This window comes from Topomyia yanbarensis, chromosome 3 (genome assembly GCF_030247195.1).
Source record: "Topomyia yanbarensis strain Yona2022 chromosome 3, ASM3024719v1, whole genome shotgun sequence".
NCBI classification, from domain to species: domain Eukaryota; kingdom Metazoa; phylum Arthropoda; class Insecta; order Diptera; family Culicidae; genus Topomyia; species Topomyia yanbarensis.
In genome coordinates, this window is record NC_080672.1 from 371,130,260 (window position 1) to 371,156,113 (window position 25,854).

The 25,854-nt window shown below is 37.1% G+C and overlaps 1 protein-coding gene across 1 annotated transcript in view; it reads left to right on the forward strand.

Moving 5' to 3' along the window:
- LOC131693616 (membralin) overlaps positions 1-25,854 on the forward strand; it is a 288,379-nt gene that overhangs the window by 243,865 nt on the left and 18,660 nt on the right. The window contains exon 10 of the mRNA XM_058981562.1: positions 10,375-10,474. Within this exon, the coding sequence (XP_058837545.1) occupies positions 10,375-10,474 (100 nt within the window). The remainder of the gene's footprint in view (positions 1-10,374; positions 10,475-25,854) is intronic.

Below are 25,854 nucleotides of genomic sequence, written 5' to 3' on the forward strand. Positions count from 1 at the left end.
TTGATTTTAGCGTTGTCACACACTACGACGTAGTGTTGTTATGTTAAGTTGTTATGAAAATTAAATCTTTTCGCCGAGGACAATTTGTCGAGCGTTATCAGCACTGACTGCCTGATATGTTCAAACTGGATAGAGGTGATTTCCGAAAGCTGGTTCGCTTTGTTCTTGAGATAATATACACGAAATAAAAGTAACTGTTTTGTCGTTTGCTTCACGCTGGCTCGGGCAGAAGCAAAAAGCACACTAAGTAAACCGTGACCATTGTCTTTGGTAGTTGGAAATGGACTGGAACATTTTTGGATATGAATTAAACGTGAGTCAGGAACAAATATTAGTCAGAGTATACATGAAAATTCGTCAAAATTCGCACTTGTTAGTTGGGTTCTTTGTGTTTCCCGTAAAGCTGCCGAAGGTCAACTGTCAAAATCGGATCATGTTCCGCATCAACACCTGTGGAATTGGCCAGTCCGTGCGCTTTTTGAAATAGAAAATATGAGATGTCAGATATGATGTTAATCTCATTCAGCTTCAACATGTCCAAAGCTCGTTTCTCGTTAGATCAATTTATTTACAGCAAAACACATGGCGAAAATGGTAACGTTAGGTCAAGATCCCCATCTCTACGGAGGACGGTGCAGTCGACGTAAGACTACATGATTTGTCTCTTGGTGGTAGATTTGGTAACAAAATCCGCATGTTGCAATACGGCAAAGTTGTCTTCATTAAATACGACGCTTGTAGGAAATTATTCGCCTGCATTCCCAGTGAGATTCGGGTGGTTAGAATGCTGCTAAAATGCACTATTCTTAACTTCGGACCCTGGCACATGGCACTACCTATGCACGGACCACACTGTGCACATATGACCAACAAACTGCCATGTGTCAGTCCTGTGATCAATCTGTACACTATGGAAAACTGTGAGAGAAAACTCACAAGAAAAAACTTGCACTGATCCACCTAGTGATGCTATTGTGATTTTCTCATTTATCCAGACAGTGATTCCATGACTGGCTTTGTTTAAATGTATGTAAAATTGATATAACGGTGGACACCTACATACAGGCGCTCGACTGACATGATGTCGGCGCTGAATCACTTGCACCAAAAAGGTAGAATATTTATTTAGCTTAATCAGCGTTGGTTAAATTTTGTCTTCATGCTAATTTATTTTGGTATGTGGGGTGAGGTGTAAGGGTTAATGTATGAGAGTATGTGAGTGAGGGAGGATGCGAGGGGAATGTAATTCCCAACCTTACTCCCTTATTCAGGGAGACGGAGTGGGTGTGTGAGAATGCAGTTTAAGGCTCAAGTTACCTATTTTGAGCATGTGTTAGAATTAAACGCTTGGTAGTATGAGTAGGAAACATTGTGTTCAGCTTTGCCACCAGATCATTCATTTAAACCTTTTCAAGACTCTAAAAGCGGAATAGCAGTCGATTTATTAGATCATCACGATTCAAATCATGCAAAATAGCTGCTGGAAAAACCATCTGTTTTTCTGAATGGTGCTTTTGAAAAAGTGGCTGTGGTTTTTTCATTGCGCAGTTGTGTTGCGTACCCCAGCACTGTGTGGTAGTGTGACAAAAAATCACAGCCACTTTTTCAAACATACCATTTAGCTAAGCCGATAGTTTTTCCAGCAGCTATTTTGTATGATGTTAACCCTTAAATGCATAAAATTCATTTTTATTGGTACTCATTTTTCGGTACGGATACGTTATTTACCTCTTGTTGAAGCTTTATATCACAGAATTCGGTATGTTGCCAAATGGCAACAGTATGCATTTAAGGGTTAAAGATGGTCTTATGTGAGTGGAGAGAGTTACCCTCAACCGGATCCGCTAGTTACACCCATTTTTAAGTGTCAGAAAATGCATCTCAGTCCAAAAAAAATAGATTTAGTGATTAGGTTCTTTTTTCAGTGATGTCTTACTCATAACTCCGGAACCAGTACTTCGATTCAAATGAAATTTGGTCGCAATCAATGGGGATGCAGCTTTCATTTGAAACAAAATTGGTGAAAATCGGATAAGACATTGCTGTGAAGCAGAAGTGAATTTAATTCGGGAACTTAGCCACTTTCCCTAAGCTTCCGGTTCCGCGGAAGGTGTTCAAAGTCAATATGGGTTTGATGGGGCATCAGTGAGCTGAAGCTAGTTCCAAGCAACTTGGAACACATTTTACGAAGTTTTGAGTCTTGGAAATCATTCTGATTCCAAATTTAATGGGAATTTTATGCGTGACCGCACTCTTCAACCCGTAACTCCGGAACCGGAAGGCAGAATTAAATTAAATTCAATAGCAGCCTATGGGAACGTTGCACCTTTTCTTTTGAGATAAGTTTGATAAAATCGGTTTGGTCATCTCCGAGTAACCGATGCGCAATTGATGGTCACATACACATACATACGCACATACACAGACATTTGCCGAACTCGATGAACTGAGTCGAATGGTGTAAGAACTCAGCCCTTCGGACCTCGGTTAATAACCCAGTTTTCAGATTAATTGCTTAGCCTTTCTATAGGAGAAAGGCCAAAACGTCAGAAACAACTAACACAATCATCCAGGCTTCAACGCTGAGGCTAAAACACAGATAATTGTCCAATCAGCAACGACAACTAAACCATAATTCTATATGAAAAAATCAACAACTATATCCAGTACGGCAATAAACAGCACCGCCAAGCAAGATGCAAACTACAGAGAGGAAGACTTTACGGCGTAATCAGTAAATCGAAGATACTTATCAAATCAATCGACCGCGATCTTCTAGTATTGATAGTACGGACTATAGCAAGGATTAAGGAAGCAGACTGAATGACTCTGAGTTGTTGTCAGATAACGCCAAAAGGGTCCACGGCTACGGGAAAAATAGGCGCACGCAATGGTAAATTGCGCGCCCTGCATTTAATGGTAACGTATTAGAATATTTTGTTTTTATTTATTTGTTTTAAATGTATAAAAGACACACGGCTCCGTTAAGACCACGCATTGAGACATTTCCAATAAACGAATTATATAATAAATAGTTGTCTTTTAGAGTTCGATTTATTGGGTTTATTTCGGATAAGCATATAAATATATGTTTATTCATCCGACGTTTCGGTATTGTATAGCGCCATCTTCAAGGGGGAAATAATATATTTCGTCTACAGTTTTTAAATTTTGAACCATGGTTAAAAAATCTGCTTAGCGGAAATACACCCAATAAGAATAAAAATAATGATATTACCAATAAGTCGGTTGCCACGGTAAAGATGGACACGTCTATCGTTACCAGGACACATGTTAGTGAACTCGGGTGATTCGTAGTTATACTGCCTAAGCTCGACCCTTATTAACAGAAGACAAAGATTAAGCCCGTACGATATTAAGCCTGTGCTAATGACCCTGCCACTTCTAGTTTTCCGATCTGTTTACTTCACATTCTTGCTCTCACTTGAGTACTATGGCTCTAACTTTCATAACTTTATCTACCCAGTAATCTCTAGGTAATTGAATGTCGTTAAAATGTAAAAAATTAACCAATAAGAATTGACAAAGAATGAAAGGCTATCCGAGAGCTTAAAACACTATGCTATATTTCACCCTAAGGAGGAAAATTTGGTAAAAACCAAAATTTCTCACTAGGGTGAAAATATGTACAAAGACTGGTTTTTACCAACAAATTTTCACCCTAGTTAGAAATTTTGGTTTTTACCAAATTTTCCTCCTTAGGGTGAAATATAGCATAGTGCTTTCGCATAGGCCTGCTAAGCCAAGACAAGTTTCGGCTTCACTTGTGTCTCATCGGCATAAACAGAACTTCTGCTCGAACGGGACATCACGTTTGATCAGTCGTTTGATTGAAACACATAATGTGTTTAGTTTTAAGGGATTTGCGTCAAGCCGGCGCTAATCTATTCCGACAATGTGTTAGTGTCGGTTTCTGATGAGGCGAAGCCGAAACGCAACATAGTATGAGCTTAAAACAGTTAGGCCGTTGGCAATAGCTGAATCCCGTTCGAACTCCTAAAAATTCGGAGTGACCGGCTGTACGAAGCAACCCATTGCATGATCGGGATGATCTGGATGGACGAAGAAAGATACTTTCGGAGTGGTTGAATGGACTCAGCTATTAGCTACGAGAAGAGCCATAAGCTCGAGTGTAATAAATATCTAAAAATAACGATCCTCAATATCCCGTGTGAGTACCCGATTAGAATGCAATATGTAAATTATAATATGGCCTCGTTGTTAGTTAAAGTAAAGAAAATTACAAGAAGTAAAATCGCGAGATGTAGTTTTGAAATAGTGTTGTTATATGCTTCTGATCGGGTATCCTGTTCTGTTTACCAGAGTGCGCCCATTGGTTGAATTACTTAACGGTGCATAACAGTTTACCTTGCGATAGATTTAGGATAAATTCCGGAAATATGACTAATCGACTCACAAACCATTTGTGTATTTCGAGGCAGCGTGCGATTCAGTGAAAATAACCGATTGATATAATGCTTCATTATGGCTTTCTAAAAGATCTGATTACGTCATACGGCTCATCCAACCATAAAACTTTAGCGGCAGACTAAGCGGAGAGACATCTTATGTTTGTAGCGCTTTGCGGTGTACAATGCTCAAGATTAGTCTAGGAAGGAACACTAAATTCTGAGTCAAATATTAAGTGATCCATGGGTATCTATCTGGAAAATTCTTAGACATGTCAATATAAATTTATGTCATAATATATATTTTAATTTTACCTTGAAATAAACTGAAATAATTGCCAACTAGTTTCACAAAAAAAAATGTTTTTAAAATTAGGAAACTCTTAAAAATTAACTTGGCACTCTAAAGAAAAATAAAAACTCGCTTGGAATTTACTGCTCTTGCTAAAATCATCTCATAATTGGTAGTATAAAAATAGATACTTTATGAAGCTTCGTAAAAATAAGGTAAAGTAAAATTTCGGTTTTTGTAGTTTTTGTACCCAAAAACCGATTAATATACTCAAAACGTATAACAAATCACTATCTTATCAGTTTGTAGTAAAACTCAATTTAAATTTAAATAATTCGGTAGACTATTCTGGTAAAATAAATCTACGAAAAAAGTTCCGAGTGATCAATGTCAGCCCGATGATCAAAGTCACCCCGGTTTACGGTACTCATTGGATTATCACTGAGTCGGGGTCTTCCGTTAAGTAAGTACCACATCGATGCTTCGTTTTCCATATCCCAAGTTGGGGTAAAGATGGTCGTGGCCCACAATGGTGATTCTCAGGCGAAATCCTCGCTTGGCTGGATCAATTGTTATTCTCAAGTAGTCTGGCAGGAAATGAGAACCAGTCAGTCTGCAATCTGCGAAGTATGCGACAATGTGGCATCGCTGTTCACAAGTCGGGTGTCCATTTTTTTGGATACAGCGTTCATCTGGCGGCTAAGTCGGTCTACCACGATACTGATGAGATGAAGTCGAAATGTAAATTCCTAAACTTACATTTTATTATTTAGGGTGTTTCTAGTTAATTCAAACAAACATGTGCAATTTCACCCAATGTTGATCCTAATATGTTAAAAATCGCGATCGACCATTTTCGATTCACGTTTCATATCTATGGAAGACTCTTTACGTTCCACATCTATGGGAGACCAAGTCCAGTGTTGTTCCATCTTTGTCGATCCCTAGTTTGCTTCCCTATCACTCTAACATTCTTCAGATTTTCTTATATTTTTTTATTTATTATAAAATAAGCTTCTTCTCAGATATGATTTCATTATAATAATATAAAAGATACGTCTACAAATTTGGGTCAATGGCAGAAATTTGTTGACATTATAAGCCCTTCCATATAATATTGTAATTTTAATGATGAATGTCCCTAAAAGTGAGATATTTTCTTGCAAGTTTAACAGTTTATATTATGCCTTCGGTAATGTTGTAGAGCAAGTTTTGGTCAACAACTTTACTGAAGGCACGAAGTTCTTATCATTAATACCTTCAACATTATTGCTTGTTGATCGTGAATGACCCCTTAAGGGTCATTTAATTATAATAGCTTTTCAAATATCATCCTGACCAAAATGTACAACTTTATATGTCACATCCTTCGCTTAACTCGTGTAGTTTCGATGAAATTTGGCAATTTTTGAAAAATAAAGTTTCAAATAGTGATTATTTATTTACGTTCAAACGGCTTGGTTTACGTCAATAGTGTCTTCAAAATACTTATCAAAAAATTGTCTGTCATTTTTTGCTATCAGTTTGGTGATTAATCCGCCTAAAGGGGAAATTCTTCAAATTTTTTTTTGTAGATGAAATGAGTTACAGTCTTTGGCAAAGTTCTGGAGATTGCTTTCGCGAATATTTTTGCTATATATGCTTTATTTCTTCTTTAAATACTTAAGAAGATAAAGGACGTTGTAATACCCCCCAATATATTTTGTTAGAATGTCTTTTCAAATATTTCTCCTACGAGTTTCATATATTCTGTAAGTTTATACCAATCGTTAAAATACAAAATTTTCATTACTGCATAGTTTTTTTATATCTCGAGTATGTTCGAAGTTATTGGACTTTTTTTTTAAAAAAAACAACAGTTTTTTTTTCAAATCACATAACTTTACTGGAGACAGCGACCGAGAATTGAAATTCATTGTGTTTATAGAGTTGAGGGATTCCATGAGAAACCGGCCGACCGCAAAATATGACCATCGTCGATTCGAACGAAACATTGCAGGTGTGTTCGCTGTATGAATCTCCATGATATTCTCTGGCAATTGGACTATTTTGATACAAGAGTAATTTTTCAAAAGGGCGTAAACGTTTCTACAAATTTCAAAAAAAAAATTGTTCGATTACTGTATTTTATACAGCAATACTATCAACAGAACATCAGAACAAGTTACAGGGAATGAATACTTCTGTCCGACAAAAAATATACACTGAAAAAAATGTTGTGTCATTTTTCAAAAAACCAAAAATTTATGATAAAAATTTAAATTGCGAAAAAACCCATTTTTTTAAATTTTTTATATTTTGTTACCAAAAATCTAAAGAGAAAAGAAACATTTTGATTGTGATTGCATGATGGAGAAAAAATCGGTAAAAAAGTTTTTCTAACAATAACTTCGTACATATTTTTAAATTTCATACTAATTGACATACAAAATTGTAATTTTATTACAGAATATAATTCTAAGCACCATTTAAAATCAAAATACATTTAACAAAAATCTTCCAAAATGCGATAGTTTTCGAGATATTTGAAATTTTGCTACTTCAAAAACAATTAATTCGTGTAATTATGCTCTTTTTAAAAGTTATTCACGTTACCCCATCAAAAAATGTCAAAAATTTAATGTTTATCGTTTTAAAGACGTAAAAGCAACATTTTTAGTGTATTTGGATCACGGAGAAGCTTTCAATAAAAAAGTTTTCCTAACAGCAACTTTTGACAGTTTTTTATAATTCTTAGTATTTGCAGTCAAAAATACAATTTTCTTTTTGAATATGATTCTAAACGCCATTTTAAATCGAAATGCTCTTAACAAAAATTTTCTAAAATGTAGTAGTTCTCGAGATATTTTAACTTTTGTTTTAACAACACAATTATTTTGTTTTATTACGAACTTTTCATAAGTTAGTCGCGTTTCTCCATCAACAATAATAGGTTTTTCAAAAGGCCCGTAAACTTTCGTGCAACTTTCTCTTTGACATCAAGGCGATATTGTAAACCATTTGAAAGTTACATGAAAGCAACCAAAATATATTTCAACCATAGGGTCTGTTGATTAAACTATATAGCTGAATCATATGTTGGTTGTTTTCATGTAACTTTAAAATCTTTCACAATATCGCCTTGATGTCAAAGAGAAAGTTGCAGGAAAGTTTACGGGCCTTTTGAAAAACCTATTATTGTTGATGGAGAAACGCGACTAACTTATGAAAAGGTCGTATAAAACAAAATAATTGTGTTGTTAAAACAAAAGTTAAAATATCTCGAGAACTACAACATTTTAGAAACTTTTTGTTAAGAGCATTTCGATTTAAAATGACGTTTAGAATCATATTCAAAAGGAAAATTGTATTTTTGACTGCAAATAGTAAGAATTATAAAAAAAATTCAAAAGTTGTTGTTAGGAAAACTGTTTTATTGAAAGCTTCTCCAGGATCCAAATACACTAAAAAAAGTTGCTTTTACGTCTTTAAAACGATAAACATTAATTTTTTGACATTTTTTGATGGGGTAACGCGAATAACTTTTAAAAAGAGCATAATTACACGAATTAATTGTTTTTGAAGGAGCAAAATTTCAAATATCTCGAAAACTATCGCATTTTGGAAGATTTTTGTTAAATGCATTTTGATTTTAAATGGTGCTTAGAATTATATTCTGTAATAAAATTACAATTTTGTATGTCAATTAGTATGAAATTTAAAAACATGTACGAAGTTATTGTTAGGAAAAAAAATTTACCGATTTTTTCTCCATCATGCAATCACATTCAAAATGTTTCTTTTCTCTTTAGGTTTTCGGTAACAAAATATAAAAAGTTTTAAAAAATGGGTTTTTTCGCAATTTAAATTTTTATCATAAATTTTAGTTTTTTTGAAAAATGACAACATTTTTTTCAGTGTATATTTTTTGTCGGACAGAAGTATTCATTCCCTGTAACTCGTTCTCAGATAGTTTGCTGTATAAAATACAGTAATCGAACAAAAATTTTTTGAAATTCATACACGTAGAAACGTTTACGCCCTTTTGAAAAGTTGCTCTTGAGTCAAAATAATCTTATTACCTGTGGAAAATATTTAGTCTTGCATGACAGTGAAACGTGTAAAGTTTCATTGGAATCTAAGATGGTCGGTCACGATTTTAAAGATTTTCGGACGGATCTTCGTGGAATTCCTCAGTCGCTTAGCACCAATTGCAACTAGACTGGCTGCCCGTTTTTTAACCGTTCAGAAGTCATTACTATTAGAACTTTCGCTAATTTTATCATAAAATACCCAAAAACTGATTCGCCAGAGATAGACCGATGATCTCTGTTGGAAAGATATGTATCTTGGCAAGACAAATAACTTTCTGAAACATACTGATACACTATCTACGATATTTAAGAAGTTATGTTAAAAAAGTTTTTAAGCGGTTGTTCACAAACAACGGTCTATAACTTCGAATGTGTTATAAACAGAGAATCGTGGTTTTCGATAAAGATATTCGCTAAAGCAAGCTTTTCAGCATTCCTTAAAACTTAATCCATATTTTTCATACTTTAAAAAACTGTTGCACCAAAGTGAAGTCTTGGGTCATCATTAAACAGCCCAGAAGACATTATTGTTCTACGCTTTACTGTTTTCGCGTGAATAATTTATCGCACGGTATTGGCGAAAAAACCTGCTGTGAACCGGTGAAAAGTACATTATCTTTGTCGTCGTATCTATGTATCCAATTTTGTCGAAATCAAATATGCTCGGTCCTGTTTACTTAATAACAGATTTGGCAACAGATTGCTTAATTTTAATCACTTCGGAAATTTTATTATGTACCAATCTTAAAAAACCCAGACAGCCGCCAGTTTAAGATGTTTGTACAATTCCTGGAGTTTCTCGCCTTACCGCATTCTTGTAACACCCCCGCAACAATTTCGACGATGTTTTCCATTTCCACTATAAAAGTTTCAAACAAAAAGTTCGTTCGAAAATTTACTCAACCGTTGCAGGCTGGTGGTTGTGCGATGCTGTATAGCATGGAGAAATACTACTTCTAATCATTATATAAAGCATGTTTTATTACACACATACAAAGCCCGGACTAGATGCAATTGTTTCATATTCAGCGGTTGAATCGCACACCCCGTGAGGACCTGGTGAAAGCACTAGCAAATCCTAGCAGAATTTCACTACTTTGTCATCGCACTCGTTCACTCGCACCGACTCATCTTCTCACCGGTTTTAGTGTTTGCAATCAACCAAGCTATAAATTCAAATTTGTCTTATTTACGGTCGCATGGAAAATGAATGTTCACGTGAGGGTGCAGCCGTTTCTCACTATATGTACGGTAAACACGAATCGGTTCGATTAGAATCTATCAATTTCTGCATTGCCCGCTATACGTTTTCAGTTCGCTCGTAAAGTGATAAATTCCAGCGAAAGGATAAAACAGTATTGTGTTGTTGTTATTGGACTTAGATAGTTGCAAAGAGGTTCGGCTAAATTTTATAAGTTGGGATCGGATGGTGTACGACTGGTTCGGTCGAATTCGGTTGAATTGAAAGTTATTTAGCAGTACGCTAAAGGGTCTCTCTTTTTCAATCAATTAACCAAAAAGCACGCCTAATTCTATTGAACGGTTTAGTCAAAGTAGTAACGCATTTTTTCTTTTTCAGATTCTTCTACTTGTACCACTTCTCGTTTTATGCGTACCATTACCGATTCAACGGGCAGTACAGTAGTTTGTCGCTGTTCACATCGTGGTTATTTATACAGGTAAGTGTTAATGCTAAGGAAGAAACGGCTTGTGTTCGAATCATTTTATTTTTTGAATCAATTATTGTTTGGAATACGGCAATCGAAAAAGGTATATTCACTACAAATTTAAATAGTAGGATGGATTGGTCGTCTCATTAGTAGGGGTATCACCCTATTTCATTGATAACTCGACCTTCAATTGATTGCGTTTAAATTGATATCAATTTCATTACTTCGTTTCTAAGAACCAGCATGATAACAAAATTGGCGGGAAAAATCTGAAATATTCATGTCTATAACGAAAATTTGAATACCTCTTTTCATACAAGCATTTGAGTCAATGCGTCCAAAAAGATAGCAAACCCTTCTTTAATCTTCCAGGCAGTCGCGTGCTTTGAAAATCTAGCGAATTCGTCTTAGAACACCAGCGGCTGCTCGTTCAGTGGGCCATAAGCGCAACTTCCGGAGGGTTAAATTTACTTCTTGTACGACCCAAGTTTGTATGCTGCATTCGAACATATCCCAAGCGTTAAATGCTTAAAATTACTGTATTATTCCGTTCATCCGCTCTACCACCGAAAGTAAGTAAGTCAAGTTCAACCACCATCACCGCCTGCCGAATATAAGGCTATCGCATTAATTATTTATAGAGCTTCAATAGCCATCCAGAGCCCTTCCGAAAAATCAGAGGTAATTCGCTTACAGCTCTTAAACTTTCCATGATGTGCTGCGAACATTCGCCATCGCCGGGAGCAGCGTAATGCCTGTTCGCCAGGGTCGTTTTAAGAGAGTTCTCTTCATTTCCTGCTGCACCTTTTTAGACTTTTATTTATTTTTATTTAAGTTAGTAAATTCTCATCATTCATCTCATCCATATTGTTTGCTTCTATTTCTAGTAATTAGAATAATAACAAATGAAGCTTGCTTGAAGTTGCTAGTATACCTGTCATACAAAATAGAAATTTTCAGTGCAGTCAAGGGCCAGTTTTTCAAAATTTTGTCACCGGTCAAAATTTTGTTCTTTATTTATTACAAATCGCTCCAGACTACGCGCACTAATGCGTTTTTTTTGAAGAGAAGCTTTTCGTTCTACACCCTAGATTTTCCGTACAATATATGATTACAATGCATCAAATTGAGGTAGAAATGTCAGAAAAAGCTGAAAATGACAGAATTTTGAATGAAAAATTGGTTGGAAAGGATGCTCGTGTAAAAATATAATTGTGAACACAAAGATTCTGAAAAAATGTTATATTTCAGAAAGTTATTACCACAAGCTTATAGTCCTAAGTTTACTCTAAAATTCATCCATATAAACCTACCCTGAATAAAGATGTTCAGGAATCAGGAATCAGTAGCGTCTGGCTCAAATGGCACGTTCCCCATGTTGATCGGAGATTTGTGCCTTGCCAAGAATTGTCTTTTCATCATTTTCCTGATGGGAAGGATTGGGGAAGTGGTAAGGTTAGGGGTAAAGAAAACAACGACACAGAACAATTAAAACAGAGCATTCTGCACCCCCGGAGTGATGCTGAACGATCTGCAGGTGCTACAACAGCAGGAATAACACTTCCATCCCCCGGAGGGATTTAGAACCTCTACTCAAACAGTGAGCGGATATATCAACACCCCCGAGGGGATATTGAGATAACAGAACGACAACACCCCCGAAGAGATATTGTCATTCAAATACGGCTAAAAACTATAGCTCTTTACCACACTGGGTTAGGAACAAAAGCATATCCTTAAATTTCAGCTCTCTGTACATAGGTTCATCTATGTATGGAGAACCAATAAACCGGATGCGCAATTGCATTAATACAGGGCAATTGCATATCAAATGATATGATGTTCCGTAATCGGATTCACAAAGATCACATGAATAATACTCGGCGCGCTGAATAGTAGCCATGTGATAATTGAGTTTGCAATGTCCAGTCAGTGCCCTGACCAGAATACTGCAGTTGTGCTTGGAAAAATGCAACAAATTTCTTGACATTTTCGGACTCACATCCGGCAGAAAAGCCTTTGTTTGAACGCAAGTTTGCAAGCTACGCCAATGGTTGGCATGTTCGAATGCAGCCCAAGAGCGAATCTTGTGCTTTATCCAACTTATTGACAGTGGTAGAACTGTCAGTCGCAACGCCAGCTCTAGCCAATTCGCCCGCCCATTCATTTCCAGTAATACCGGAATGACCGGGTACCCATAGAAGGTAGATAGCATTTGAAATGCTAAGTTCTTCGATTTGAGTTCGACATGCGATTACTAATTTCGATCTCGAATCTGCCGAACTAAGTGCTTTCAGGGCAGCCTGACTGTCAGAGCAAAAATAGATTCTTTTACCGCAAATTCCCTGTTGAAGTGCGGATTGTACGCCACACAGAATCGCAAAGATTTCTGCTTGGAATACGGTACAGTATCTACCAAGCGAATGAGATTGGTTTAATCTCATCTCATGACAATAGATACCATCACCGGCTCGGCCCTCCAACAAAGAACCGTCCGTGTAACAAACTACGTATTCTTCAAGTTGTCGCTCCATCCAGCCAGACAGCCATTCCTCACGAAGAGGAATTCTCACATTGAAAGTTTTAGAAGAAAAACTACATGTGAGTGTAAGGTCACTGGGAGCAAGTGTATATTCATCCCAAGTAACCATTTGGGGCCACAGTCTTGTGTGGCTAGTTACACGATCTATTGGGTTACTGTTCCAGAGCCCAGTAACCTTAAGACGGTATGCACAAGAAAGTGCTTCTTGTTTCAGAAACACATGTAGTGGTTTTATGTTCAAGAGTGCCTCAAGAGCAGCAGTAGGTGTTGTCGAGAACGCACCAGTCATCGCCATCAAGACCATCATCTGAAGATGGTTTAACTTTGATTGGATTGTCATGACTTCTCCCTTCTGCCAGCAAACAAGGCACCCGTATGCCAGTATTTGTCTAACAATTGTTGTGTAGATCCACTGAATGTACTTGGGTTTGAGTCCCCAAGATTTGCCGAAAGCCCGTCTACATTGCCCAAAGGCCATGCAAGCTTTCTTGATCCTGAAATCGATGTGAGCTGTCCAATTAAGTTTTGAGTCGAGAATTATCCCAACGTACTTAACTTGATCTTCGACAATAATTTCAGCGTCAAAAAACTGCAATGGACGAGCTCCGGTTGTAATCCTTCGTAGCGTGAAAAGCACCATTGAGGTTTTATTTGGATTAACTGATAGTCCAACATGAAGACACCACCGCTCAACAACACATAAGGCTTGTTGCATCAAATCAAAAAGTGTGTTAATGCAAATACCGGTGATCATTATATAATCATCGGCGAAACCATACGTCGGAAACCCAAGCTCATTTAGTTTTCTCAACAAGCTATCGGCGACAAGGTTCCATAGAAGTGGTGACAGCACACCACCTTGAGGACATCCGCAGACACTCAGTTTCCTCATCTCTACTTGTCTTAACGATGAGCACAGATGTCGGTTGCTAAGCATTGCGTGTATCCAGTTCGTGATATATGAAGGTACTCCATGATCTCGTGCTGCTTCCAAAATGAATTCGAAAGACACGTTGTCAAAAGCACCTTCAATATCGAGAAAAACTCCTAAACTTGATTGCTTTTGTGAAAAAGCTTTTTCGATGTTGTAGACAACATTGTGTAACAGGGTGGTAGTAGACTTCCCCCGCTGATATGCATGTTGCATTGCATGCAGCGGGTGCTCGCCCAAGCTACCATCCCGAATGTAGTGGTCGATTAAACGTTCCACTGATTTGAGAAGGAAGGAGGTCAGACTGATCGGTCTAAAGCTCTTTGCCTCCTCATAAGTGACGCGGCCACCTTTGCGAATGAATTTGACAGTTATTTCCATAACTGACATACTTCAAACCCGCCGGATGCCACGCGGCCTCTAGGCTGGTTTTGTCCGGAGAAAGATAATAGAGTTATCAACCTCCTAGTGGACCACAGCCAGTTACTGGGGAGTTCGCCCGGCTCTTCCCAGGCTCCGTTCGCCATTGAGAATATTTTAAACCCCCTCAACAATTTTACCCATAGCACGGGTCGCATGACACTATGGAATTGGGGTTCCCTGTTTGGTATTACCACCGGAACAGGTAGTCCGTTGTGTAATTCTTAGCCGGTTGAAACAACCACTACCGACACTACACGGCTTATCTAGGCTGTTCGCAGAAAGAAGCTGACATTTATGGACAGCTCCCATAGATGGCCGAACAGCCATTTATATTTCAGAAAGTTATTACCACAAGCTTATAGTCCTAAGTTTACTCTAAAATTCATCCATACAAACCTACCCTGAATAAAGATGTTGCACAGGGCTATAACGTTTTTAAAATTGTCATTTTTTCAAGGTATATAATGAATGCTTATCAATGTATCGATTACAAAACGAAAAAGTATACCCTATATTCAATCCTTCTCAAAGCTCATTCAGAAAAACTAAACAGATTTAGATTCCATCATGTTAAACCAAAGTTAGATAGATTTTAAAAGTTCGACCTATTTCTTCGGACCAACTTTCAATACCCGTTTACCCCTATTTTCCCTCGAAGTAAGAATTTAATATTTGACCGAAGCACATGCACAAACAAACGCTGAAATTTTCATCCAAATCGGAGCACATCAATACGACCTCTCGAACTAAGGGGTGCCTACTTTGGTCGAGAGGTCGCATCAATGTGCTCCATTAATTGGGCCGCTCAAAATTATTGCATATTGTCGTCGCAAATATAATCGATATTTTTTTAGTTTGTTTACTATCCACTATTTTGCTAAGATTATTTGATGATTTTTTCCTTTTGATGGTTTGTCTTATGTCCTGCTATTCGCCGTTACAATCTTCCTTAAACGTATTTTTATTCACTTAATAATTCACCTGGTGATCGGATGCCCAGAGACACCTAAAATCTAGCACGGCGCACGAATTTCACCAAATTTTTTGAAATCAAATCCCTATCGCTACTAGCAATCCTTCTGTTCCCGTGACACTCTAGCTAATAACAAGTGTCAGAATTACATTCCATCCCTTTCCTGCTGCTATCTACGTTCGGGACTGACCGGCATAGGTATCAATCAATGAGCAACTTTAAATTTCCAGGATTGAAGGATGATTTGTTATTTCCATACGGAAAAAACTGTTCATGAATTTATGAAAAAATAGCCGTTTCCTAAAATCGTGACCTAGCTCCCGAAGTCATGAATAATAAACCTCGCATTCATGAAAATGTTTGTTTCCGCTAAATTCGTCCACACCAAAAATATATTGCATTTCACTTGAATATTTGGAAAGTTTACTATGGTTGTAACCTGAATATGAATAGTATTTTTAATGTTTATAATTCATGATTTGAGGAGGCACTAATTTTAATTAACCTAAATCGATATAAAGGGTCAAGAATTGAACGATGTGCATGATTTCAGGAGGGTAGTTACGATTTTTGTAATTCCTGTGTATGTTATCGTAACACCTTATTCATGAATTCACTCGTTTTTTTCGCGGAAATTAATGTGATTCATGTTCACAATTTCAGGAGTTTAGTCATGATGTATGTAATTTTTAAGGCGTATGTACATAAGGGACCATTCTTAAATTACGTAACCCAAAAATTGCTTAAAATTGACTTTCCTCTTCCCCAATGTAACAAATTGTCACAAATTTCTCTATACCCCCTCCCTTATTACGCAATAAATTCTTTGATTTTTTTTTATTCTGTAAAAACATGTTACGTAACGATCTAGCTTACCCAGGAAATGACTAAAGGAGTGATATTAATCCCTCTTAGCCAAGCCACATTCAACGATTTATCAAACCCCCATCAAATTGAAATGGTCGGTACGGTATTCCACGTTTATTCCATTTTATTCAACGTTCAAAATAATTCGCTGATTAAATAAATAATTTGATTGCCGTATAATTTTGAATCATCTTCATTTTGTACGCTGCATAGTTGGCCTGGCCGCTTTAATGAATGTAGGCGAGCGTCTGCAATTTTCCAGGACCTCTACATGTATTGACTGTGTAGGTGTAGACTAGTCTAGACTAGACAACCCGAAAGTAATTTTGTTTTACGATTTCGAAAGTAAGGCAACAATTTACCTCTTGTGTAATGTAAGGATTTATCTATGCATTCAGTATGTACGAAAAAAAAAGGATTTTTCAGTCACGCAGAACCACACATGCGAGCGTGCCGAGAGTGCAACCGTTTCCACGTCGAGGAGCGCCACGGCGGACATGATAACTCTTGATACAATTGTCTGAAATAGAAAATTCAGTAAGACTTGATGAACAAAAAAAAAAGAAAAATGTCTGAATTTCGGAAAATGGTTTTATAAAAACCGAAAAATCTCATATTTTAGTGTAGAATTCGCTCAGAATAATAAAGAGATTTTTTTTATTCAGTTTTCCTTGGTTCATCGGTTGACTACACATATTTAGCAGTTGGTAAAAAATCAAGTCAATCAAGTTGAATGATTTTTGAGTAATCGTGTTCGACAATTTGAAAAATGCGATTTCGAGAAAAACGCTATTAATGTTGCCGATAGATTGAAATCTGCATGTGTTACAGCAAATACGCGCGAGGAACGCATGGTTGTTTGAAACAAAAGTTCAACGTGGCAACAGAGATTGCGGAAGTCTATTCTAGAGGTTCAATACTAACAATTGCGAATAAAAAAGAAGTCGTTTCTTTACCCACAACACCAGACACCTTCCGTAATTTTGAAAGATGGTCTCTTTTCCAGGGCACGTCTATGGTGGTCAATGTGGTCCACACGACTTCGATGGGGCGTCAGTAACCTAGAACTACAAATGAAAAATGTTTGGCTCCCATTTTAGCAGAAAATATCTTTTTTGTATTCATCGCGGTATAGGTTTGAATAGGAGTTTTCTATGTGACCACACTTCACAACCCGTAACTCCACAGCCGGCAGTCGGATCGACCTGGTCTTTAATAACAGTTTTTGAGAACGCAACACCGTTCATTTGAGACTGAGATTGGTCAAATCGGCCCAGTCATTACTGATAAATCGATATGACTGTCATTCTGAATTTGGATACTTTCGCCGGAGCTTCCGGAACCGTCGATGGTGGTCAATGTGTCCAAAGAGACTTTGAATGACTATTAGTGACCTAGAAATACAAATCCAAGCTGTTGTGGTCACCTTTTTACATTCATGGCAGTATACGTTGAAATCGGGATTTGTTTCTACTCATCACCCTATACTTCCGGAACCGGAAGTAGGATCAATTGGAAATTAAATAGCAGCTGATGGGAACGTTGGACCTTTCATGTGAGATCAAGTTTGTAAAAATCGGTAAATAATTCGCTGAGAAATAGGTATGACATTAACTAAAGGAGTTAGCAAGTTCCTCGGGGGCATCAAGAACCGTCATAGGTAGCCAATGTGGCCAAGGTGACTTCGATGGGTCATTAATGATGTAGACACGCAAATCAAAGTAATGTTGTGCACATTTTAATATGTATTGCATTAATTGGATATCATGATGGTACCAGTTCATATGGGAATTTGCTGTGTGATCGAACTCTTCAACCAGTAACTCCGGCCCCAGAAGTCCGATCAATAAAAAAATTCAATAGCGACCTATGGGAAGGTTGTACCTTTCATTTGAGATTAAGTCTTTGCACTTGAAGGGCACAAATCCTTATTTGTTACACGGGTGCGTTTCGGCTTCGCCTCATCAGAAACCGACACTAACTTTTTGTCGGAATAGATTAGCGCCGGCTTGACGCAAATCCCTTAAAACTAAAACACACTTTGTGTTTCAATTGAACGACTGATCAAACTTGATGTCCCGTCCGAGCAGAAGTTCTGTTTATGCCGATGAGACACAGTGAAGCCGAAACTTGTTTTGGCTTAGCAGGCCTATGCGAAAGCACTATGCTATATTTCACCCTAAGGAGGAAAATTGGGTAAACACCAAAATTTCTCACCAGGGCGAACCAGTCTTTGCACTTGAAGGGCACAAATCCTTATTTATTACACGGGTGAGTTTCGGCTTCGCCTCATCAGAAACCTATTCCGACAAAAAGTTAGTGTCGGTTTCTGATGAGGCGAAGCCGAAACGCACCAGTGTAACATTCAATGAATCGCTAGCCTCCTAAAAAGAATCGTAGTTTAAAAGCAATCTCTTGTGATTGATTCGTATGTGATTCACCCATCTCCCCCATCTCCAATTTTGCAGGGGCCAGGTAGATTATTCAAATAGTTAAATTTAATTCTGTTTGGTCTGGGTGCATTATTTTTGCATGGCAGTACTGCTAAGAAAAATGCCGTCATCCGAAAAGGAATGGGTATACCTTGGCCTTCTTTGCAAAGATAATAACCCATCGCGTTGAATATCCCTCGTTTAAATTTTGATTACGCTTTATATTAGCATTGTTCTACAGGGAATTTGTTGATGTCTCTGTCGATAAACCATTAACAAACCGGCGCCAATAACCGTTTTTTTTTTGCACAAAGAAAGCTTTTACATTTTCTGTGTAAACCCGTGCATTGCTCAAAATTTACCGCCAAGCTTCTTAATATTCTTCGCATTTTTCCGCATGAGCATCCGAACACGGTTCATCTCACCAGAGGTCGCCTTTCGTTTAGGCTGAAACCACAGACCTGCGTTTCTTTTGTACATAAACGCGGCATCAATGATCAAGCCTGCGCTTAAATCATATCCTCCGTTCACAGTAAGTTCATGTACCGTGGCTGTAGTATCTGTGATCTCACTTTTATATTTCTTTCAATCAATGCACAGTGGTACTAAAACTAAACAACTTAGCCTTATTAAGTCTTTGGAGAAGTTTTCGTAATTTATGAGCCCCCCTTTTTTTTGTTAAAACAACAGTTAGGGTAGTTCTAATTTTACCAAGATCAAAAAATTAACTTTTTAATTATTCTAGCTAGAGCCAAACGACCTTCAGCGAAGTTTTAGAACGACAAATTTTGGAAAAGTTGGCTGAAGACATGTAAGCTCTATCTGTCATACTTTTTTATTTTACAACAAATTTAAAGTTTGAGCTTAGGTGTTTATTAGAAATACACAAATAACTTTTGCTGTATTCATTTAAAACTAAAGTAATCTTCAGACAACTATAAGATTGTTTCAAGTCGAATAATCTAACTATTTCCGTTTAAAAGTTATGAGCACTTTTTCGCCAAAAATGGGGTTGTTTGGAATAACAAAATCACTCATTTGGGGCAAATAAAAGATATTTCTTTTTGAACTATAAATAAGGTCATGATTAGAGTTATAATTGAGCAAAAAATGGCGAACACGATATTTTTTTAAAATTTCATAAAATTGATTTAAAAAAATCTATTTTTGAAATATTAAGTGCATATATCTTCTGAACAATAAAGGCTAGAGTTTTGATGTATTAGAAGAAAATGTTCGTCTTCAAAAACTCTGTAAAACATCTGAAGTATAGGTTGGAAAAAAATAAAAACTGAAAAAGTTATACTAAAAATTTGGTTTTTCAGGAATTGACTCTTTGTAATATGTTTAAATTACTTTCACGGTGAACAATATAAAAAATGTAGTTTCGTTTTCATGATAAAATATTGCACTTTACAATACTTTTCTATTATTTTAAATAATTTTTTTAAAATCAGAAAATTAACTAATTAATGGTTCGAGATAGAGTTTCGCTGTCTTCCAGAAAATTGAAGAAAATGAAATTTTAAAAAACTTAGTCGAAGACACTGAAACTCTATGTCGTGTACTTTTCACTTTACAAGAAATTTACCAAAAAAATTTAGGGTGATTCTTAAAAAATGGTTTTCTTTGTATAACTTTTGCAGTTTCGATTTTTCATTAAGATCACTTTAGAAATACTTTCAGATATTTTGAAGGAGAACAATTTGTCTTAATATATTGAACCTCTAGCTTCACTCGTTAGAAAGTTACGTATAATTTTTACTAAAAATAAACTATTTTTTGAGTAAATATAGCAAGATATAAAAAAATATCGTATTTTCCATTTTTTGGGGATCTACACTATAAAGCATTCTATTTCATATGAAAGCAACGGTATTTAATGTTTAGTGCCCGAATCGAAGATAATTATATTTGAAAAACTTATATTTTTTATATAAAAGTTCTTATTACTTTAAATCGAAAAAAGTTAAGTAGTTGATGTTTTAAAACAAATTATGCGCCCTAAAATAATCTTCAAGTTGTCTAAAGGGTACTTTAGCGTAAAATAAAAACTTTAAAAGTTATAGAAATAAAACCGTTTTTTTAAGGAACACCCTAAAGCTTACATTTGAATTTCTCGTGCAATAGAAAGTATAAAGGCTAGAGCTTGCATGTCTTCAGCAAATTTGTCTAAAATGTGTTGCTCTACAACTTCATCGAAGACAGTAAAGCTCTATCTCAAACCGTTAAAAAGTTCTATTTTAAATATTGCTAAATTTGGAGCCACCCTAGCATCGTTTTAAACAAAAAGAAGGGCCTTGCAAAGTACAACAACGTTGCAAAACATATTGTAAGGCTAAGTCATTTAATTTTAGCAAAAAGTTAAAATTCCTGCTAAATTCGCTTCCTGGACCACTGTGCAATGTTACAAAATATTAATCGAGTCTATGCGGCTCGTGCCATCATTTATTGAAACAAGAATTGGCACTGAGTCTCTGGCTGTTGATTGGGGAATGTGTGAGTTTTCTTACATTTATAGTGCTGAGAACCTAAATGTTCCCACCTTGGGTATCTTTGGTTCTTTATTGGGAAGTTTAGGAAAAAACTTCCTTTTCTTAGAATCATCAGTTTGGCAAAATGAGCTCTTTTGTAGGTGTCTTCAGAGACTGTATCACTAGAAAACAAGAGATTGAAGGGATTTTCAGGACAAGTAGCTCAGACGTAGCTTTTTTAAGCACAAAAAGCAACGATCAGACGAACCTCGTTAATATAGACGTGGCCAGGCAGCGCAGATGCGGCGAAGGTCACTGAAATGAAGGAAATTCTTCAAGTATCTTAGCTGGTGGAAGTGAGGAGTTTTTGAAACGGCCAACTCCGTGCTTCAGCAAGTCTGACGGTCAGACTAGATTCGGTGGCCGCACCGTTAATCTCCACGTCTCGCGAAGGCACATATACGCAGTACTCTAACGCGAAGAGTTGATCGCAAGTAACCGCGTTTGCTTAATTCAGGTCAGACAAAATAACGCAAACCTTGTTTGGTGAAAACTTCGTAACATTAGATGTATGTAAAAATGATGGAAACCATTCATAGCAACCCTGTGGAATTCAAGGGACAGCTTATGGCCAAACAAATTTTATTAAATCGAGACCTTTTAAAACTATTTCAACTTCCCATTTGGTGGAATCAAGTTGGCTGACGAAATCAGAAATATATTTCTAATCCATGACTTCCAACGATCCTTTTCATACGGTTAATAAAAATTCTGTATTTGCCCTATGATTGTCAAAATTACCCGTGAATTCAGAGAATAACCATACTCTTCCTTCATCTATTGCACGGCCGCACCAGTAAATAGGCAGCTTGTCTGATAAAGCCCCTTGCCCAAGCCCAGTATGCCCGCACATAAATACGGCACTACCGTTCGCTTCAGTCACTTAGCCCCAGTTAGTTGCCAGTCACACCGAAGTGGTTCCTAATTAAAAGAAGTGCCTCTTCGCTTTTGGAACATCACGGTGGTGGTGGTGGTAAAGCTTGCCCGAACAACTCAACAAAACCAAAAGCGATCAAAGTGCAATCAAATATTAAACTTGAAAAAAGTTTTCACGCCTACCGAACGTCTGTGCTGGACCTATTGCTGCTAACCTTCCTGCAAGCTTTGGGTTTCCTGCCCATCTTCAATTTCGATTAAGGGGATATGTACCATTAAAATCTATACAATGTAGTGTTTTTTCCATATGTTTATACCATAACAACTTTTTTTAATTTTGTAATTTTGTGTCGATAATTGATTTATCGCTGTCGAGCACATTCCAGTGCACCATGGTATACAGAGTAGAAAAGAGCCAGGCTATTATTTCTACTCTGTATACCGCGACTTTTTCATCAGGACTTTTCTGCCCCCAGTAAATTGCAAATGGCGCCATTCGCAGCGATTCATGCGTCTACAACATATAAAACTGTTGAATTCTAAATCGGCGTTCGTTCTTCGATAGAAAATGATTTAACATCAAACCACATACAGATGTGACTTTGGCTACAATCTAATTATGTCGGAACACAGTGAATAGCGTAAAACAAACAGAACGTCGTTAATGAAAGATTAAAAAAATCGTAATAAAAGCTAGTTGCTACATACTTCAGAATTTAATGCTAGACCATCGAACTATTCTCGACTAAGTAGTGCAGGAATGAATGATTCTGCTTGCTGACACCTTGCTGACCAATATTTCGATGTGAGTCCCGATAGAAATGTTACATAAACATATTCTTCATCAAAGGCTTTGCATAGTATTGAAAATAACGGTATTTATTTTTATTCAGCTCCGATGTTTCGGTACCAACAATGAGACGGTATTCCCTGGATTTGATACTATCGGCACGGAAGCTCTTGATGAGACAGACAATTTTTTAATATTTTTTGACGAAAATATGAAAACATGTTCTATTGGATCCTTCTTGGCTGGTCCTTGTTAGACTTTACTTATATACTCAACAATAACCAAAAATAATGAATTTTATCGAAATCAAAAGTATATAACCCCTTAAAGCAGCGAAAAGCTTTTGTTTTCCGCACACTTGGAGGACTAGCAGTGGCATAAGTTACGAAGGCTTTTTGAGTTAATTTGAAGATCATTCAAAAGTTACAGCGTGAGAAAGTCCACTTTATCTTTTCGTTTCTGTTTCTGATTCTCTATTCTACGCCCGGCAAGGTCGTCAACAATAGCAGAGTCATGTGACAATCGGTATTCTGTACATATTGACCAACCTGACCTGTGCCGAGCTCAAAAACATTCCCTTCACTCACCCGACAAGTAACTGACAGTGGCGGTTCTCGGCAGTTCTGCTAAGTGAAAAATTTCTTCCCTAATCCAATTAGCGTTCGAAGCGAAAGAGTGTAGGTGAAATTACGTTTAAAGTGTATAACGTGAAAAACAATATCCTCTCGAGTTGCTTTGAAGCATAGAGCGCGCGAAGCATCGGAATCTGCGAGAATAAGGCGCGAGAAGAATCGCGTGGGGACAGGTTGGCTGGGAAATCCAACGAGTTGAATGGATGACTAAAGTTTCATCATTAATCAAACAATAAACGAATAAAATAAGAGTGGAAGTTCGTCAATATTATCTTTTTTTTCTTCGTCTTCTTCGGCTTCCGTGGGGCAGCTCGCTCGCTGTAGGCATAGGGTGAAGCTGGGAAGGATAAAGTCGATCCGCCCTCCACTCAATAAGAGTTTCCAGACAGGGCAGCCAGCGAACAGGAGGGAATGTAATCGGAGGATAATGTTATTTATAAATTATGAAGCAGCACTTTCCAATTATAAAACAATACATCATCAGGTGCTAATAAGCTAAATGTACATTGTTGGAAAGAATTACTTGCAGTGCGGTTCCGGTACCATTTGTAGTGGAGTAGTCGGGTTTAAGCGGGTACAGAGGAGCGTCTTGGAGAAATTTTTGCAAAAGATCTGTGCTGGAAATTCAAATTTATGGGAACGTACCGTTGATTTCATTGAATCCAATTAAGGAAATCTATAAAATCAACGCATACTTCATTGATAAACAGTTTAATAATTGAATCAAATAATTTCTTAAACTGATTAAATAAATATAAGGCAGTTATCAGCAGTGCTATCTTTGGAATTGAATTACCTTAGTTATTCAACTATTTTTTCCCCGATCTTATTTTAGTGAAAATATGTTGTATTCTTCTTTTAATTATTTTCAAAATTGCAAATATTTTGTCGTATGTAATTTTAAATATTTGTTGATTTTAAGGCATTGTAAAGGATCACGTATCTGCCGCGTGAGCTGACATTTCTTTGGGCTGAGAAAACTAATTTATTTGTTTCTTTTATCGTTTATTTGACTAATTCACAGGGCATTGTGCGTTGGGAATACGCGTGGTTTTGTCCGAGTGAAATTATTACTGTTGAGTCATGAAGGTAAGAATTGACGCGAGAAGGATCGAAAATCAGTAACCAGTTTGCGGAAGTCGGAACAAATGTATTATTTTTGACTAGAATTCATTTTTATCTATAACGAAAACTGAAATTTTTGTGATGTGATTTTTGTGATATAGCTTGAATTTAGTTTTATAGCATAATAATTTAGATATATTTGAATTAATTAGGAGATGAACAAAGTTGTCGTTGATTTCACGAAGTTCACAAGTTTTACTTGGTTCATCTATGAAATATTGTTATGAAAACTATTTTGTTTTTGCTTTTAGAATATAAAAGAGTTATGCAATCATTCTGACAATTGACGACGTTGTATTGGTCCGGATGGTCGTTTGTCATTTACCATTCGCCTCCCACATCAAATTTCAGCACGGAAAAACGCTGTAGAAAACTACCTAGTGCACCGATCCTTTTCAAACTTTTAGGCAGTAAAATATGCCCCCCCCCTCGTTTGGCATATTTATTTCGTTCAACTTCAATACCATAACCGTACGCTCGAACCTTATGCTTCACTCCACTCATTGAGTTCTGTACAACATCTGGCTGCAGCTTCTTGTGTACCGAAACTCACTTTTTCTTCATGTCTTCCTCAAATTTGACCTCCTTGAGATGCTTCCGTGGTGCCTGCTTCATCATTGCCCAGTATTTGAAAAGTAGTGCGAAGCTACATTCAACCAGAAGATCGTAGTGCCTTCGTGTTGCTTGAACAGAGGAAGTAGACGTTTCTGTAGACACTCCTTGAGGTAGATCTCCCTGTTTACAGTTCCGGTAGTCACGAACGGCGCACTCCGTTTACCACATGAGTAGATCGCTTGCCAGATCATATATTTATTAGCAGACTTTGAATGTTTTTGCTTCCTTACTTCCTCCGGAAGCTCAAACTTGTGCTGGGCGGCGAAGAACAGTAGCTCAGGAAGCTGCCAGAAGTCCGCCTTGACGTAAGTCTCATCATCCATGATGCGACAATGAGGCTTTGTCAGCATCTGGGGGTACAGTGTCCGGGTCCGTGACTTTCGTACCGTATTTTGCTGTTCTTCACTGCGATGTGGAGTTTCTCCCGGTCCTTGGCACTTAGAACGAAAGACATGGACAGATTCAACTTTTTGGTCACATGATGTGACTCACATCACTGACCGAAGCATTTGGATTTCGCTTAAATGCTAACACTACACCCTTGTGATCCTGATCACTAATAGAACATTCATTCTGACCGCATTTCGCCTTCTGTTTGAGTTTGGTAGTACCGTTTAATCACACGACTCACCGTTAACTGCACGATTGT